The sequence below is a fragment of the Babylonia areolata genome, chromosome 8 (assembly GCF_041734735.1).
Source record: "Babylonia areolata isolate BAREFJ2019XMU chromosome 8, ASM4173473v1, whole genome shotgun sequence".
Classification (NCBI taxonomy): domain Eukaryota; kingdom Metazoa; phylum Mollusca; class Gastropoda; order Neogastropoda; family Buccinidae; genus Babylonia; species Babylonia areolata.
Window position 1 is genome coordinate 34,761,766 of NC_134883.1, and position 19,446 is coordinate 34,781,211.

At 41.9% G+C, this 19,446-nt stretch overlaps 1 protein-coding gene across 1 annotated transcript in view; it reads left to right on the forward strand.

Moving 5' to 3' along the window:
* Nucleotides 1-19,446, forward strand: part of LOC143284759 (uncharacterized) — a 175,303-nt gene that overhangs the window by 149,860 nt on the left and 5,997 nt on the right. The window contains exons 4-5 of the mRNA XM_076591728.1: nucleotides 16,723-16,858; nucleotides 17,550-17,691. Coding sequence (XP_076447843.1) covers nucleotides 16,723-16,858; nucleotides 17,550-17,691 — 278 coding nt within the window. The remainder of the gene's footprint in view (nucleotides 1-16,722; nucleotides 16,859-17,549; nucleotides 17,692-19,446) is intronic.

The following is a 19,446-nucleotide window of genomic DNA, read 5'->3' on the forward strand; positions in this document are numbered from 1 at the left end:
TTCTACTTCTTTCTTCTTCTTCTTCTTCTCATTCTCTTTTTCTTGCTCCACCTCCCTCTCTCACCTTTCTACACCTGCCTCTGGTCACCCCCTCTCTCCCATTTATCCCCTTCTCTGCCTCACCATCCGTTTTTACTATTTTTGACTGTACTATGTAATCTATGAATCCAAATATACATCTTTTAAACCGCTATCGCAGTTGCTTTCTTTCACAGTAGAAAATCGTTGTAATAGTGCTGAAGAGTTGGAAAAAAATGTTATGAAAATGATGATGATAGTAAGAATCGCCGTCATCATCATCATCATCATCATCATCATCATCATCACTGGGGAGAAGACCGAACCACGACGGAAACAAAATAAAAACTCTCAGAAAAGAAATTGGGAAAAGTAGACTTCCATATCTTTACTTCAAAATATGAGCCACATACATTGCGGCTTCAGTGTTTAAGATATCCATTATTTATAAAGCAGGTGTTGTTTTTAGTGTCTTTTAGCCTGTGTGTTTATTTCTTCCATTCTTTTTTTTTTTTTTCTTTCTTTCTTTTTTATGTCGCCCTTGTCATTTTTTACTCGTTTTCTGATCAAATCCTTCACCACTATTAACGCTATCATGAACAAGGACAATAGTATTATCATTACTATTATTATCATTGTTGTTGTTGTTGTTGTTGCCACGGTTACTATTATTATTATTATTATTATTGCTGTTGTTGTTGTTGTTGTTATCATCATTCAGAGAAATATTCGGGGATTGAAGTGAAGTTGTTGCTGCACTGTACAGTTTAATAGAAAATACCGGTGAAAGTGTTTCGCATGATCCGAAGTGTTAGTTATCTGAGTGAACGTGGTGAACCTCTTTCACGGGTGTCATCGTGTTCTTGGTGATCTCATGGTGGGCGGGGCGTGAAAAACAACTTGATTGATTTAACGGTCACTGTCAAAACTGTACCCAAAGCAACCAGTGCGAAAGGGGTTCTCGCTAATAGTAGTGCTGTTGGAGAGTGATTCCACACACACACACACACACACACACGAGGGGGTGTATGGGGGTGGGGGGGACGCAGTGAAATGGAGAGACGGACCGACAGACAGACGGAGAGATTGAGAGAGTGAGGGGGGCGGGGGAGGGGGTGGGGGTGGAGTGCACGCGCTAAACGGGTGGACGCTGGGTGCAAGCAGAAGCTGAAGACGCGGCAGAAAATGGCTTTATCAGTTGAGAAGACACTTGACCCGCGCCGCCGAGGGAAGACGATCAGGGCATTGCTCAACAAGCAGATTAGATAGCTGCACAGACCCTCGCCTGTCATCAGTGGCCCATTGCCATAAAGCGGTACACGTCAGTGAGGACCCCCAAACATTCCTCTGACGTCATGTACCGAGTTACGTCACTCGGAGTGAGGCGGGAGAAATACGCTTAATGTGTTTTTGGTTTCGTTCCCGATGGTACTGTAGGGAAGGCTTTCTGGGGCTCACTAAAACGCGATCCGTTCTGTCTGCCCCAATATATGTCAGTCATTCTGGTGGTGTCTGTTGAGAGGAGGTTTAACACTTCATTCGATAACAGAAACAACAACAATAAGAAAGATAAAATAAACACAGCAACATTGCAAACCGGACACAAATAGTCCAGTAAAAATAATGGAAACATTTGTGATAAATTTCAGTAGGGCTGTGCTATGTTAATTTGATTTTATAACCATTAGTAATAGCGGATAGTGTGGAACAGCTGGCGAACTACAGAAGTTATGGCAACATTGAAAAAGTGTTTTCCAAGTGTACATTTCTTTAATGTCACTGATATTCTTTTTTATTCCGCTGTGATCACTCACAGTAATCATAATAAACGTTAATAATAACAGCTGTCAGCCTGGTTGTTTTACAGCTTCATGAAAGCGTGTTAGTCTTTTGCTGGATGTTTCTGTAGTTTAATCATCCCGGTCGTGTCAGTGCAGTCTTAAAGGCATTGCTTTACTGTTTCATTGCTTCAATAAATGCGTGGTGTCAGTGCAGGGTAGACGTTTCAAGGTGCCTGTATCATTCTGGCAGGATTATGGTGGAACCGTATTAACTGCCCATCGTAACGTGTCAGTCACTCTGGGAGTTATCAGCGCAGTATTAGATACTTCCCCCCACTGCCAGCTTCATGTATTAATCGTTCTGGTCGTGTCAGAACGACGGTGCATCCCCCCCCCCCCCCCCCCCCCCCCCCACCCTCTCTCTGTACACTGTTCAGCTTCATGACTGTTCACGGTGGTACCAGAATAGTTCCAGATACACCCCCCCACCCCCACCCCCCTCCCTCGTTGTTCAGCGCGTCTTAGAGGTTCGGTCTTTGTGGCAACATTGGTGCTGTGAAGATGCATCACCCAACCTTCCTCAGGTATATACCTCCGTTCATTGCTGTTTTTAATGCCTCGGTCATTCCGGTGGTGTTAGGGCAATGGTGGATACATTATTATTAAACGAGTCCTGTGGTAGATATATCTGTTTTGTTGCCCACCTTTACAGTCAGCCAGTCAGGCGGTGTCAGCGTTGATCTCTCTCCTCTCTACCTCATCTTAATGCTTCTATCTTTCCCAGGACGTCTGTGCGCTGATAAATATCTCCGTTCATTAACTGTCTGAATGTTTTAACCACCATGGTGCCACCAGTGTGATGCGAGGTATTTCTGTTCACTGCCTATCTTTAATGCTTCATCTCGTGGTGATTCCACTTTCACATCAGTTCCTATCAACAGCCATTTTCCGTGAGGTTTGCGGACTGCTTTCCAGGGATTTTTGGTGGGTTTTTGTTGTTGTTTGTTTGTATGTTGTTTATTAAGTTATGAAATGATCGTTTATCAAAGTGCATATTTTTTGTTTGTTTTTGTTTTCCAGTCTGTAAGTAGAGACAACTTGTTTGCTCCCGTTCCTTACGTTTGTCGCAAGCATGTCGGTACTGTTTCCCGAAACATTTCATTGAAATACTAGTACTCGTCCCGGCGCTCGGCATCCTGTAGAAAGGGCGGAGGGAAAATCATGTCCCCCAGGTGTTAGGTTTGGCACTCCTAGTGATGCTTTCTACCACAAGACCTCTTCACTTTAAATGTAACCAATCACAGAAGCTGTTGTCCTGGACACACACAACACAAAACGTTTTCCAAACGATGCCTACTATTCAGTCATCCCGTCGAAGCAGCTCTCATCCGGACCTCGAGGTCGGCAGCGTGAAGAAGAACACAAATAACAGGGAAAGACAATTCCAATTTGTACTATCCAGGGACCTTTCCACCTGGGGGGGACCTGCGTCTCATCAGCGCTCTGGTCTTTCACACCGCCCTGCGCGCTTCCATCTGCAAGGAGCGTATCGACTTCTGGAAACATGCTACGGCGCGGCCACGATCGGTGTCCGGGTCTGAAATCACCCCCTTTCAGTGTACTCCCCGGAATTTTTTTTTTCCGTCCTTTTCTTCTTCTTATTATTATTATTATTATTATTATTATTATTATTATCAGCAGCAGCAGCAGCATCTTGTTATTATTATCATTAGTAGTAGTAGTAGTGTCATCAGCAGCAGCAGCATCGTGTTATTATTATTATTATTATTATTATTATCATCATCAGCAGCAGCAGCAGCAGCAGCATTAGTGTTGATGTTGTTGTCACTTTAGTTATTTTTATTATCTTATTGTAATTATTGTTTAATTATGATGATGAATTTTTTTGTGTTTGTGTTTTGTTTGTGGGTTTTTTGTTTTTTGTTTTTTGTTTTGTTTTGTTTTGTTTTTGTTTTTGTTTTTGTTTTTTGTCGTTGCATTCAAACTAGGCTACAAAAAAAATCTACAGGTCCCGTTTATTATTTTCTTTCCAATATTCTTTGGAGTGCAGAAAAAAAATATGTCTGATTACCACAATTTTAGATATGCTAGTCAGTTCTTTCTTTTTTTCCTTCTTCTTCTTCTTTTTTTTTAATCTCTTCTTCTTCTCCCCCTACATTTCATTTTTTGTTAATAGCCACTACTGTATTTGCTTTGGTTGTTGTCTTTTTTCATGTAGTTCTATGCCTCCTGTTTTATTTTTCTGTGTTTTTCTTTAACCTCTCTTCCCCGTGTGTTAGCCTTCCCTCTCACAATCTCTCTCCAGATGATCTCCATTTCTTGACGTTAACCATTGAGGATTTGTTGTTGTTGTTGTTTTGTTGTTTGTTTGTTTTGTTTTGTTTTGTTTTGTTTATTTTCCAAATTTATGCCAAGACTCATGCGTCAGGGATATCTCAGAATGGTTCCCATGTAATTCAGAATTCAGAGTTGGAGAACGGGTCAGAGGGGTAAACATATAAGGGAGACATTCCAGATGAGTGCACCGGGGGCTCTTGAGGAACGAGCAAGTGAGTGCACGTGCGGCGCGCGTGTCCGACACGTTGTCTATGTTTTGCCAGACCCGTCTCCCCCTATCATCTGTAATGGGCCAGCCCCGCCAGGCATGTCGGATGTTTGGGCTACAGACCGATAATTGAACATGATGGTAATTTAGCGGGCTATTTAAAGGGGCCCAGTGCGCAAGAGGCCGCCATTGCGGGCACTGTGTGACTGAGATATGCCATGTGCTCTCTGCTGCCACATGCATGTATTAATTCTGGACAGCTTTTCAAATAACAACGTGAGACGGAGAACTAATCGAATAACACTCGGTTATAATTTTCGCATTGAGGACTGTTTTCTTCTTCTTTTTCTTTACATTCCGTTGTAGGGAAATCAACTGAACGGGTAGAATTTTCTCAAATCTGTGAAGGGAGTTTTCTATATTGCATAATGTCTGGAATTGTGTTTTTGTTTTAAACTTGTGAACGAAAATAGCTGAATGTCACGTAATATTCGGGCAGACGTTTGCATATACTTTTTTTTCTTTCTTTTTTTTTATTTCATCCTTTCTGTCTTTCTTTAATTTATTCTTCTATTTTCATTTTCATTTCCTTCCTTCCATTCTTTCCTTTCCGTCCTCCATTTCTTCTGTCTTTCTTACTTTTTTTTTTCTCTTCAGTTTCACAGCAAAGTCGTCATCAGATATTTCCGTTCGGTTGTTTGCGTGCCTGTGCGTTCATGTGTGTGTGTGTGTGTGTGTGTGTGTGTGTGTGTTGATTTTTGTCAGGCTGGTTGTGAGAGAAAGGCGGCATGGAGGGGGAGTGGGGGGGGGGGAGGTAGAGTCAGTGAAGGTCTGTCGCACAGTTTGAGCCAGAATGAGTCACATCTTTTACTGTGTCAACTAAAATCACTTCAGCGTTATTTCTTTGATTGTCCTAAGTTTCTTCGATGCTTTTATTTTCCCTAGTGAGTTCAGTCAGTGAGTGATGTTATATACTTTTAGTTTTCATCATTCAAGCGCATTGGAAAATGATGCTTGTTGGGAATGTAACATAATTATGTTGGGTTGTTTGTTTTTTTTGTTTGTTTGTTTATTGGTTTTTGTTGTTTGTTGTTGTTTGTTGTTTTTGGTGTTGTTGTTTTTTGGGGTTTGTTTTCATTTTTATTTGTTTGTTTTGTTTTGTTTTCGTTGTGTTTCTGTTGTTGTGTTTTGTGTTTGTTTGTTGTTGGTTGTTTTTTTGTTTTGTTTTGTTTTTTATTTGTTTGTTGTTGTTTTTTTGGTGGGGGGGGGAGCGGGGGGGGGGGGGGGGGGAGGGGTGGTGGGAGGGGTTGGGGGGTTCGCTGACACAGGTTTATTCATTTCGTTGGTGACGACATGTTGAGGAAAACTGGACTCTCATATTCAGGTATCAAGTTCCTTTTCCACCGTACAGGAGACCAAAAGTTACAGTGCTGCTGATTTATTATTATTATTATTATTATTGATTATTCTTATCATTCTTATCGGTACAGATCTTTTAAAGGGCAAATGCGGGACAGGAGTGGTATAAATCAGAGTCTTCGGCCATTCTGTCGCCAGTTTACAAATACTGCATCAAAATAAATCACTAGAATCTAGCAGTGCACCTTAACAAACACACATTCACCAAGTTACTGGTTTTATCATACTAATGCATACATTTCGGGTTGTGTCATGCCTTTCCAGTCACAACATTCCACGTGTCTCCCAGTTCGGAAGTTCCTTGGTATCACCCCAGAAAACATGTTACTGCTTGCGCGAGAGGCATCATGGTGCTTTGAAACACAACCCCGGTTTGTTCTCACGATAACATCAGCTCATGAACAAGCTTTCACACAAAACACACATACGCGCATGCACATATAACAACGCTGTGCCATCCCTGGCTCTGCTCTCTCTGTGTCTGGGTCTCTTCCTCTTTCCTGTCTTTCTTTCTTTCTCCGTTATTCCACTCCATCGCTCTCTCTCTCTTCATCGCCTCTCTCCTCTCCCCCTCCACTGTCTCGCATGTTTCCCTCTCATCCATCCTTCCACTTCTCTGTCTCTTCCCTCCATCCCTCCCTCCCTCCCTCCCTCCCTCTCTCTAACTGTCTCTCTTTCTCACACACTCTCTTTCTTTTCCCCATTCCCAATCTCCCTCTCTTTTCCCTAACACTCGCTGTCTGCCTGTCTCACTTTTCCTCCTTACTTCTTCCCTTCCCGGTCTCTACCCCCCTACACCCCCCCCCCACCCCACCCTCCGCCCCTCTCTCTCTCTTCCTCACTCTCTCTTTTCCCCCTTCCCTATATCCCTATCTTTTCCCTCACTCCCTAACACTCAACGTCTATGTCACTCTTCCTTCTTCCCTTCTCCGTCTCTCTCTCTCTCTCCACCCCCCCCCCTCTCTCTCTCTTTACCCCCCCCCCCCCCCCCCTGTCTTTCATTCTTTCTGTTTCTCTCTCACTCTTTCTCTCTTCTCTCTCTCTGTCTCTCGTCTCGCCCAGACACATCACAGCCTCAGCGCTAATACACCTGATAGTGGAAGTGCCTGTTCCCCCCCTGGCCGCTGTTGTCTCAGCCAACAAACAAAACCAGTGTTCTGCTTTCTCCCTGTTACCGATCCCCGGCCCCGTGTTATCTCCTGCCATTCACTAGCCTCTGCCCTTCAATTACTCTCTCATTCACACGTCTCTGTGCGTGCGCTCACACGCATGCACACACACACACACACACACACACACACACACACACACACACACACACACACACACACACACACACACACGAAGAGAAACAGCGCACGTTGGCACCCACGCGCGCGCACACAGGGATTCATGCGCGCACACACGCACGCACGCACGCATGCACACACACACACACACACACACACACACACACACACACACACACACACACATATACACACAGCTTGGGCGGTGGCGAATCAACTTAGAGGGGTTTGTTTCTGTGTCTGTGTGCGTGTGTTTGTGTGTGTGATTGGGCGGGGGGTGGAGGGGTGTTTATGGGGGCACCCAAATGTATCGGACGAAAACGATGACCTAGATGCTTTGTTAGCCTTGTCCAACTGTCCGACCGTAGTTACTTTGTTAGCATTGTCCAACTGTCCGACTGTAGTTACTTTGTTAGCATTGTCCAACTGTCCGACCGTAGTTACTTTGTTAGCATTGTCCAACTGTCCGACCGTAGATACTTTGTTAGCATTGTCCAACTGTCCGACCTTAGTTACTTTGTTAGCATTGTCCAACTGTCAGACCGTAGATACTTTGTTAGCATTGTCCAACTGTCAGACCGTAGTTACTTTGTTAGCATTGTCCAACTGTCCGACCGTAGCTACTTTGTTAGCATTGTCCAACTGTCCGACCGTAGATACTTTGTTAGCATTGTCCAACTGTCCGATCTAGATACTTTGTTAGCATTGTCCAACTGTCCGACCGTAGTTACTATGTTAGCATTGTCCAACTGTCCGATCTAGATACTTTGTTAGCATTGTCCAACTGTCCGACCGTAGTTACTTTGTTAGCATTGTCCAACTGTCCGACCGTAGTTACTTTGTTAGCATTGTCCAACTGTCCGACCGTAGATACTTTGTTAGCATTGTCCAACTGTCCGACCGTAGTTACTTTGTTAGCATTGTCCAACTGTCCGACCGTAGATACTTTGTTAGCATTGTCCAACTGTCCGGGTTAGATACTTTGTTAGCATTGTCCAACTGTCAGACCGTAGCTACTTTGTTAGCATTGTCCAACTGTCCGACCGTAGATACTTTGTTACCATTGTCCAACTGTCCGACCTAGATACTTTGTTACCATTGTCCAACTGTCCGACCTAGTTACTTTGTTAGCATTGTCCAACTGTCCGACCTCAGTTACTTTGTTAGCATTGTCCAACTGTCCGACCTCAGTTACTTTGTTAGCATTGTCCAACTGTCAGACCGTAGCTACTTTGTTAGCATTGTCCAACTCTCAGACCTTAGTTACTTTGTTAGCATTGTCCAACTGTCAGACCGTAGTTACTTTGTTAGCATTGTCCAACTGTCAGACCGTAGCTACTTTGTTAGCATTGTCCAACTCTCAGACCTTAGTTACTTTGTTAGCATTGTCCAACTGTCAGACCGTAGTTACTTTGTTAGCATTGTCCAACTGTCCGACCTCAGTTACTTTGTTAGCATTGTCCAACTGTCCGACCTCAGTTACTTTGTTAGCATTGTCCAACTGTAAGACCGTAGATACTTTGTTACCATTGTCCAACTGTCCGACCGTAGATACTTTGTTAGCATTGTCCAACTGTCCGACCGTAGTTACTTTGTTAGCATTGTCCAACTGTCAGACCGTAGATACTTTGTTAGCATTGTCCAACTGTCAGACCGTAGATACTTTGTTAGCATTGTCCAACTGTCCGACCGTAGTTACTTTGTTAGCATTGTCCAACTGTCCGACTGTAGTTACTTTGTTAGATTTGTCCAACTGTCCGATCTAGTTACTTTGTTAGCATTGTCCAACTGTCAGACCGTAGATACTTTGTTAGCATTGTCCAACTGTCCGACCGTAGATACTTTGTTAGCATTGTCCAACTGTCCGACCGTAGATACTTTGTTAGCACTCGAACGGCATTGCAACGCTGCACTGACGATGAATGCAAATATCAGTTGAGCAATGTGCTGCAGCAATGTGAAATACAGTGTTTTCTACCATTCTTCTCTTTCATTTATGTGGGGTTCATGCTCTTTGCTTGGCTGTGTAAATGTATTTTTGCTTTAATCGAATTCTTTTGAAATGTAATGGGTTTTGATTTCGCTCGAATTGCGTTTGTTGTTATGGGTTGCCTTGTTCTTTAACTAACCGAGCATTACCGAACATATTTCTTTAATGTAGGTCTGATACTTGCATTCATTGATATTAATTACGCCTTTAGAAACTAGTAAGTTCACGATTTTTTTCCCCCAAAAGTGGTACTAGTGTTTACCATATTGCAGCTCTGACAATGAAATATACATAACAAGAGAGGCAAGGCCTTCAAGACTCACTTGTGATAAATTACGTCCCCTAGCATTAATTACAGAGTAATTTCCCTTTTTTACTATCTGCACCAAAACGTTTGCAAAATAAATAAAAATTCCATGCTTAGCAAAAGAAGTTCCTGTTTGAACAAAAAATGATGATAATGACTCTTCTAGTTGTTGTGTCAGAATAAGAGGTCAAAGTGCCAAGTTTAGAGAATACAAAAAATATAAATATAACAGTAAATGCAGTTTGCATATAATTAGGCTTCTTCTTTTTTTCTTTTTTTTTTTTTTTGGTGCCCATCCCAGACGTGCAATATTGTTTTAAACAAGATGACTGGAAAGAACTGAATTTTTCCTATTTTTATGCCAAATTTGGTGTCAACTGACAAAGTATTTGCAGAGAAAATGTCAATGTTAAAGCTTACGACGGACACACACACACAGACACACGGACACACACACACGGACACACACACACACACACACACACACACAGAGAGAGAGAGAGAGAGAGAGAGAGAGACAACCGAACACCGGGTTAAAACATAGACTCACTTTGTTTACACAAGTGAGTCAAAAATGAATTAGAATCTGGGTTGGTTTTTTTAATTTTAAAAACATACATCCGGTCAGATTTCGCCTGACTTTACCCATTCTCTTACTTACTGTACATGAAGGGTACAATTCCTAAATGCGGAAAAAGTCTATAAAAGATGGAATTGTTTGTTACCTTAGGTGTGCTCAACTTATTGCATAACTAAAAGTTAAGATTCCCAAAGCTTCTGAACTGGCCGAAACAGGTTGCTTTGAACAATGTTTGTTCAAAGAAACAACATGGCTAAGCATATAACCACAAGAAGCATGGAGGAAGCACCAAGCATGGCTTATTTAAGCCCTACCCAATCAGGAAAACTCGAACACAAGACGTATGCGGATAAGTTAAAGAAATCAAAGTAAGTGTAATCACGTTGACAAGTACGAGGCAAAACATCGGTTAGACAGTCGAGCACATCATTCAAACTATATAATGTTATTTCTGTAGATTCTGTTCTTTATCAGAACACATCAAAACAAATTCTTATTATCTACTCTGATTGTATTTTCAAACAAACAACAACAGCAACAACAAAACAGCGCTCTGGTGGCCCATGCGGTCTGCTGAGCCATAACCAGCATGAACTGAGATACAGTACTTTTCCGTCATACTCTGCCAAAGTCTTTTACTTTTTATGTTCTAAGTGAATACTATTTTTCATTTCTCTTTGGGATATTTTATGTTATAGTTATGTTTAGTTAATTGCGTGCTGTTTGATTTCATAAGGTTTCTTATTAACCGTATGGATTGTAGCCTAGCAAGTAATGCAATGAAATGAATGTTAAATATGTTAAACCCTAAGGGTCGGTTTTGCCAACTGTATTATTTTTTTGTGTACATCAGCGACATTTTTTTTTCCTGTAAAGAAACATCAAGAAAAAAAATACTTGCATTCTGTAAAATATATATTTCACCCAGCTTAGACTTGCAAATGTATCTTTTCCCAAGTAGAGTATTTCAGTTAATCGAGTATCTAGAATTTAACACATTACTTTGCTCCCTCAAAAAAAAAAAAAAAAAAAAAAGCATGATTACTCCGACGGTACTTGAAGGAGACAAAATAGGATTATTATCATCCTTCTTTTCTCACCAGTGATAAATGAAAAAGATTGTACAGCAAAACCTTGTTAGGGGGTGTAATGAATAAATACATATTATCTGACAACATTGTGGTAATATGCTAAACTAGTTATCTCTACACATACCAATCAAATATTTAAAGCAATCAAATATTTAAAGTTATACTTTTTTCATTAAAAAAATGCTACATCCAACCTTCTAACTTGCTCCCCTTTTCCTGCCCCGCCCTCTCTCTCTCTCTCTCTCTCTCTCTCTCTCTCTCTCTCTCTCTCTCACTGTTACACGCTCAGTTTACTGTTTTATATTTTGTTGTTTTTGTTCTTCCTGATAACACACACACACACGCACACACGCACGCACGCACACACACACACACACACACACACACACACACACACACACACACAGCCACCCACCCACAGAGACAGACAGACAGGCACACAGACAGACAGAGAAAGCACGCCGCTAATGCAGCTGATGTCGATAGAGGCTGTACTCCATGGCAAACTGTTTTCTCAGCCAACAAAGAGAACAGTCCGCTCTATTTTCACGGTTTTGCCCATTGTTTTCTTCTGTCTTCTCTCTCTGCAGGGGGGGCTCTCCCACACATCACACCTTATTGTTCTGTGGGGGATACACGGAGAGTCTAGAAGGAAGGGGGGTGGATCGGGGGGGGAGGGGACTAAGGGGGGTGCGGGGGAGGGGGTGGGGGGGGGAAGAGGACGTACAGTTGTGGGAGGAAAGTGTTGGGGTGATTTGTTCGTGGTAGACTGACAGACAGACAGAGAAGGAAAGACTGGGTGGGCGTGTGTTCAGTTCAATTCAAAAACACTCTATTGATCCACATGCAAATTAACGTGTGTGTGTGTGTGTGTGTGTGTGTGTGTGTGTGTGAAATCAGGAAGAACAAAAACAACGAAATATAAAGCAGTGAGCGGAGAAAGACAGAGACAGATAGATAGACAGATAGGCAGAGAGAGACAGAGAGAGAACCCTCACCAATTGCCAAGCACTGAGCATGCAGTTGCGTTGTCAGATACTTTCGGGTTAAATAAGTCGACACCTCACCTCACTTCACCTCACACTGATATGACCGACAATGCTAAGCATGCCAGGAACGTGGAGGAAGAAGGGAGATGACCTATCCAGCACCACACTGAGGTGTATGTCTATGATCCAACACTTTACACTGAGGTGTATGTCTATGCTCCAACACCACACTGAGGTGTATGTCTATGATCCAACACAACACTGAGGTGTATGTCTATGATCCAACACTGCACTGAGGTGTATGTCTATGATCCAACACTTTACACTGAGGTGTATGTCTATGATCCAACACCACACTGAGGTGTATGTCTATGATCCAACACTTTACACTGAGGTGTATGTCTATGATCCAACACTGCACTGAGGTGTATGTCTATGATCCAACACTGCACTGAGGTGTATGTCTATGATCCAACACTACACTGAGGTGTATGTCTATGATCCAGCACTGCACTGAGGTGTATGTCTATGATCCAACACTTTACACTGAGGTGTATGTCTGTGATCCAGCACCACACTGAGGTGTATGTCTATGTTCCAACACCACACTGAGGTGTATGTCTATGATCCAACACTTTACACTGAGGTGTATGTCTATGCTCCAACACCACACTGAGGTGTATGTCTATGATCCAACACCACACTGAGATGTATGTCTATGATTCAACACTACACTGAGGTGTATGTCTATGATTCAACACCACACTGAGGTGTGTGTCTATGATCCAACACTTTACACTGAGGTGTATGTCTATGATCCAACACTGCACTGAGGTGTATGTCTATGATCCAACACTTTACACTGAGATGTATGTCTATGATCCAACACTGCACTGAGGTGTATGTCTATGATCCAACACTACACAGAGGTGTATGTCTATGATCCAACACTACACTGAGGTGTATGTCTATGATCCAACACCACACTGAGGTGTATATCTATGATCCAACACTGCACTGAGGTGTATGTCTATGATCCAACACTACACTGAGGTGTATGTCTATGATCCAACACTGCACTGAGGTGTATGTCTATGATCCAACACTACACAGAGGTGTATGTCTATGATCCAACACTACACTGAGGTGTATGTCTATGATCCAACACCACACTGAGGTGTATATCTATGATCCAACACTGCACTGAGGTGTATGTCTATGATCCAACACTACACTGAGGTGTATGTCTATGATCCAACACTGCACTGAGGTGTATGTCTATGATCCAACACTGCACTGAGGTGTATGTCTATGATCCAACACTGCACTGAGGTGTATGTCTATGATCCAGCACTACACTGAGGTGTATGTCTATGATCCAACACTACCCTGAGGTGTATGTCTATGATGCAACACCACACTGAGGTGTATGTCTATGATCCAACACTTTACACTGAGGTGTATGTCTATGCTCCAACACCACACTGAGGTGTATGTCTATGATCCAACACAACACTGAGGTGTATGTCTATGATCCAACACTTTACACTGAGGTGTATGTCTATGATCCAACACTACACTGAGGTGTATGTCTATGATCCAACACTTTACACTGAGGTGTATGTCTATGATCCAACACTACACTGAGGTGTATGTCTATGATCCAACACTTTACACTGAGGTGTATGTCTATGATCCAACACTTTACACTGAGGTGTATATCTATGATCCAACACTGCACTGAGGTGTATGTCTATGATCCAACACATTACACTGAGGTGTATGTCTATGATCCAACACTACACTGAGGTGTATGTCCATGATCCAACACTGTACTGAGGTGTATGTCTATGATCCAACACTGCACTGCCTCCTGCCAGAGCGACAGCGAAAATGCCAGATGCTGTGTCGGGCGTCCGTTGATTGGTCTTGACATCCTTCTGAAAGCGAGCTGGGCTCCTTACTCCTCTGAGCTAACCAGGCACCGGGGAAAGGCTGCACAGTTTTCTCAGCAAACAGACAAAACAGTCAGCTCTGTTTCCACGGATTTGTGGGAGAACAGAATGCTTTTTTCTTTCTTTCTTTTTTTTTCCGTGAATGTTTATTTATTTTTGTGTGCGTGTGTTAGGGTACATGTTTTTGTTTTTTGTTGGTTTTTTTTTTTTTTTGAAGTGTGTGTATGTGTGTGTGGGGTGGGGGGGGGGGGCGTTGTTGTTGTTGTTGTTGTTTGGGGAGAGGGGTTCCCATGAAGGTGGTGGTGGTGGTGTAGCTAAGCACGAGACAAGCCTTATGAACGACTAGCATCCAGCCTCTCCCTCTCTCTCCCTCTCTCTTTCTCTGTGTGTGTGTGTGTGTGTGTGTGTGTGTGTGTGTGTGTGTGTGTGTGTGTGTGTGTGTGTGTGTGTGTGACACATCAAAAACTAATTATTGTCAGGTTAAGTTTTCGTTTGAAAGACATTTACAGAAGGAAGTGCAAGTCTGACTTCATTTGGAATACAAATAAAGTGTGACAAAATAGCAGATTTTTTTTTATATATATGATTAAGATAAAGAAAATGATAAGAATTCTATTGACAAACGTTTTGAAACATTAAGAAAACGATTATGTAGGAAACAAGCAAAGAAAAAACTATGAAAATAATCTGCCAAACATTCTCTGTCCGTATCTCTTTCCTGTCTCTCTCTCTGTCTGTCTGTCTGTGTAAGAAAACGACCCATTTAGTTTAAAACTCTCCTCTCTCTCTCTCTCTCTCCCCACCCCCCCTCCCCACTTTTGTTTTCCTTCTCTGGAAACGATCTAAGAAAAGAATTAAATTTCAGAAATACTTTTGGCTTGAGTCTACTAATCGGATTTGAAACTTCAATGTAAAACATCAATAGGGATGGCAGAAGAAAGGCAAGAAGGCCGGAAATAATACAGAAATAATTATGGATCCGATTAATGAGACATTTAATGATACAATAACATACGACAAAGCGCCAAAAAGGTCAGAAAGGGAAATTGAACGCAAAAATAATTATTGATCAGGTATATTTTGAGTGAATGACGTCAGTGACCGGTTGAGATTCAAACTCCTCATTTCAACAGATTGTTTTTAGTAATGAGAAATATGAAATACGAATGTCACACACACACACACACACACACACACACACACACACACACACACACACACACACACACACACACACACAGGGATATTATATTCATGTACAGGCCATTGCCTCTGATGAAGGGGTACAACATACACATGATCATACAACAAAAACAATAATCAAAACGCGGAGAGAGAGAGAGAGAGAGAGAGAGAGAGAGAGAGAGAGAGAGAGAGAGAGAGAGAGAGAGAGAGAGAGAGAATGAAATCCGGGGATGATGTTTGATCCACGAACCAGTTCGCCCCGTACAGCAGAGCACAGCGACGACTGGGACAGGACAGGAGAAGCGGAATCTGCTGCACCTCAGCAACTCCACAAGGGTGTCATCTTTCTGAACATGCCCCGGACGGCTGTTTTTCACGTGCTCCGTCAAGGCTTCCCACTCACTGACATGCCCGCTGTTGTGTGTGTGTGTGTGTGTGTGTGTGTGTGTGTGTGTGTGTGTGTGTGTGTGCCCCTCTAACTTTCCAGTGCACCCTTTATCCGCCATCAGCGAGGCCTTATGCGCAGAGCCTGTGTGAAAGACAGGGTTACTAAGTCAAAAATAACGTCTCAAAGTGTTGGGGCTTTAAGGGGGAAGAACGAACAGAGTCTGCGTCCCGGGTGCTTTTCCCTTCCCGTGTTCTTCTTGTGCACTTCGGTTTTAGAGTTTGTAATATACCTTCTGGGACCCATCTGTCTTCTTTCTCTTTTCTTCTTCTTCTTTTTTTTTTTTTTTTTTTTTTTTTTTACCGCAATTTAAAAGCTTTGTTCGATATTTAACATTCGCATCATGCTCAGGAAGCACGGGCGTATTTTTTGTTTGTGAGTCTTGGTAATATACCCTGTCTTGATAGACATGCCAATCCACACGCAAAATCCCTGGTGCCTTACGAATATATATATATATATATATATATATATATAGAGAGAGAGAGAGAGAGAGAGAGAGAGAGAGAGAGAGAGGTGTGTGTGCGCGCGCGCGCGCGTGTGTGTGTTGAATCGTAGATCATTTATCATGAATAAAATTAGATATCAAGAAGCACGAGATTGTTAAAAAAAAAATCAACAACAACAAAAATCAACATTCTCAGGAAGCACGGGCGTATTTTATAGTATGTGAGCCTTGGTAATATACCCTCTCTTGATAGACATGCAAATCCACACGCAAAATCCCTTGTTCCTTACGACTATATATATATATATATATATATAGAGAGAGAGAGAGAGAGAGAGAGAGAGAGAGATAATATATATATAGAGAGAGACAGAGAGACAAAGAGAGAGAGTTGTGTGTGTGTGTGTGTGTGTGTGTGTGTGTGTGTGTGTTAAAACATAAATCACTTTTCATGAATAAAATTGGATGTTAAGAAGTACGAACCTGTTAGAAAAAAAAAAAATTTAAACCAACACACACACGCGCGCGCGCGCGCGCTCACGCACACACACACACACACACACACACACACACACACACACACACACACACGTTGTTCAGTTATTCCGATACCCTGCTTTGCCGTGCTGAAGTGGGTCAGGTGGCTGTGTGGTGTGCAGGGTATGCCCTTCACCAGTCGTGCATCACGAGAACAGGGGGGTCCACAGAGCGCTGTTTTCAGCGCTTCCTCAACACCACTGACACCATCAAGCTGATGACCAGTGTGGAAACCAGGCATATATCCGAGTTCTGCAGGTACACATCTATTTGGTTCTGTGTGTGCTGGCTTCCCTGTGTGTGTGTGTGAGACGGACAGAGATTATGATATTTAAATAATAATAAAAAAAAATAAATAGATGAAATTTTAAGATAAATAAATTATTGAAATAAATATTGTCATATTGTCATAAATGTAACACAGAGTTATTGGGCACAATTAAATGTGTGTACGTGCGCGCGAGCGCGCCTCTCTCAGTGTCTCAGTGTGTGTATGTGCGTGTGTGTGTGTGTGTGTGTGCGTGTGTGAATTATGACATTTTATTGCCATGAATGGAACACAGAGGTGTTTGGCACAACTAGATTAAACGTGTGTGTGTGTGTGTGCATGTGCGCGCGCGCGTGCGCGTGTGTGTGTGTGTGTGTGGAAAAAAAGACATTTTAGGTATAAGTAAGTTGATGTAAATGTTGTTCAGATACACTTTTGGGGTTAAAAGACACGTGTGTTTTCTCAACTTTTATGTGACAGTAGTTATGTTTTTTAGAAATGTTTGTTCTGGGCATGAAATCATTATTTTGTAGTTATCCTCCATACCCCAATACGAGTGAAAGGATAATTAAAACTTGAAACGTGTGTGTGTGTGTGTGTGTGTGCGTGTGTGTGTGTGTGTGTGCGTGTGTGTGTGTGTGTGCGTGTGTGTGTGTGTGTGTGCGTGTGTGTGGGTGACAGCGACATGAGAGGCACCCTGCAGTGCATACAGACCAACGTACGGCAGAGCTGTGGGAAGGTGGCCTCAGAGCTGGTCACCAAGCTGGTCAAGCCCATGGTCCGGCAGAGCACCAAGTGTAACTACAACGTCGTCACCAAAGCGGTCAGTCCCCCAGAAAATGGAAATGGAGAAATGAATGAATGAATGAATAGTTATCAAACAACTACAAGCAAATTGACAAACACCCAAAACAGGGTTTAGGAGGATAAGGGAGGGAATCTTCAACGAAGTCAGTTCCAAGAAAATAAAAATTGAGAGAGATGTATATATAGTTTTATATATATATATATATATATATATATATATATATATATGTGTGTGTGTGTGTGTGTGTGTGTGTGTGTGTGTGTGTGTGTGTAACCAGACAAACAAATTAAACAGCGGTTTAGGGGCATAAGGAAGGAATCACCAAAGTGGTCAGTTCCAAGAAAAACAAAGAGAACAGGGGCGTGGGGCGAAACGAGGGAAACACGAGGCCGAAAAACAGATAACCGATGGTGAGAGAAAGAAAGGACAACACATCTGAAAACTAGGACATCTTTGGTACTGATTCCTCCCACCTCCCACCCCCACCCCCTCCCCCGCCCCCTCACCTCCCACCCTAGAGCTTATGGATAATGATATTAACCGCGAAACGAAAACAGCAGACAGGGAAGCGAGTCATAAAGGTTGCTTATATATGTTACAGCAATATTATTTACACATATTTGGTTAGGGGCGAATTCATAACGGCGAGCAGCGAAAGAACACAAACATCGGTGGCAGAGGTTGTGTGTTAGATTTTATGTGGGATAAAAGTCTCTGAAAGCGGTAACAAATGAGTGAGAAAGACGTAGGTTCTGACTTATCTGATGTAAAGACAGTGAAAATGATTTATTTAGCTTGAATAGCTAGTGAACAAAAGCTAGTTCATGAACATGTGAATGTGGGGACAAATTATATGTCGGTTTGCATTTCTCTCCATGTGCGTGTGTATTTGTGTGTGTGTGGTTCATAATTAAGTTCCTGATGCATGTTGTCACCTTGCTATCTAACTTTTGTTTTTAGTGTTAAAACTTTGAAAAAAAAAAACTGATTTAGAAATTTGGACAAGTGGAATATTCAAAAGAGTTCGACTTTTAGCGGGCATTTACTTGTATGAAGAAGAAGGTATCTGTGTATCTATCCGTACCCATCTCTTTATAATTCAATTTATCAGTGCCTTTATCTGATCATTTATTGTTTTGTTTTTCTCTTCAGTGTTGTTCCTAATCTAAGTCTGTCTCCATTGTCTACCCGTCTATCTATCTGTCCCTGTCATTTCTTTCCCGTTTTGTGTTGTCTCTTAATATTTTAAACTATGAATGAATTTACTACTGGTATTCTGCAGCTTTGTTGTTTTTCTGCGTCGATTTAGATGCTTTGGTACATTAATTTTGATAATTTATCTCTCTTTTTTTTTGTTTTGTTTTGCCATTTAATGCAGAGTCAATAATTATAGTTACACGTTATTTATTTCTGCTAAATACGTTTGTGAAATTAACTGGCTTACTGAATGATAGGCCTTTTGTTTTGTTTTTCTAACATACAACGTTTATTTTCTTCTTATTGTTGGACTGTTCAGGTTTTTGTTGTTGTTACCACTCTTTACTATTTGTGTGTGTGTGTGTGTGTGTGTGTTGGGGCTCATGTACGTTTATGTGTATTTGACTGTGCTTTCATATCTGTGAAACTGCATGTTTGGTGCATATGTTATGCATGTGTGGGTGTATGTGTGAATGTGTGTCTTCATGTTTTACATTTATTTGCTTATTTATCATCATTGTTGTCTTATTTATTTTTTATTATTATTATTACTACTACTACTACCTTTTTTAT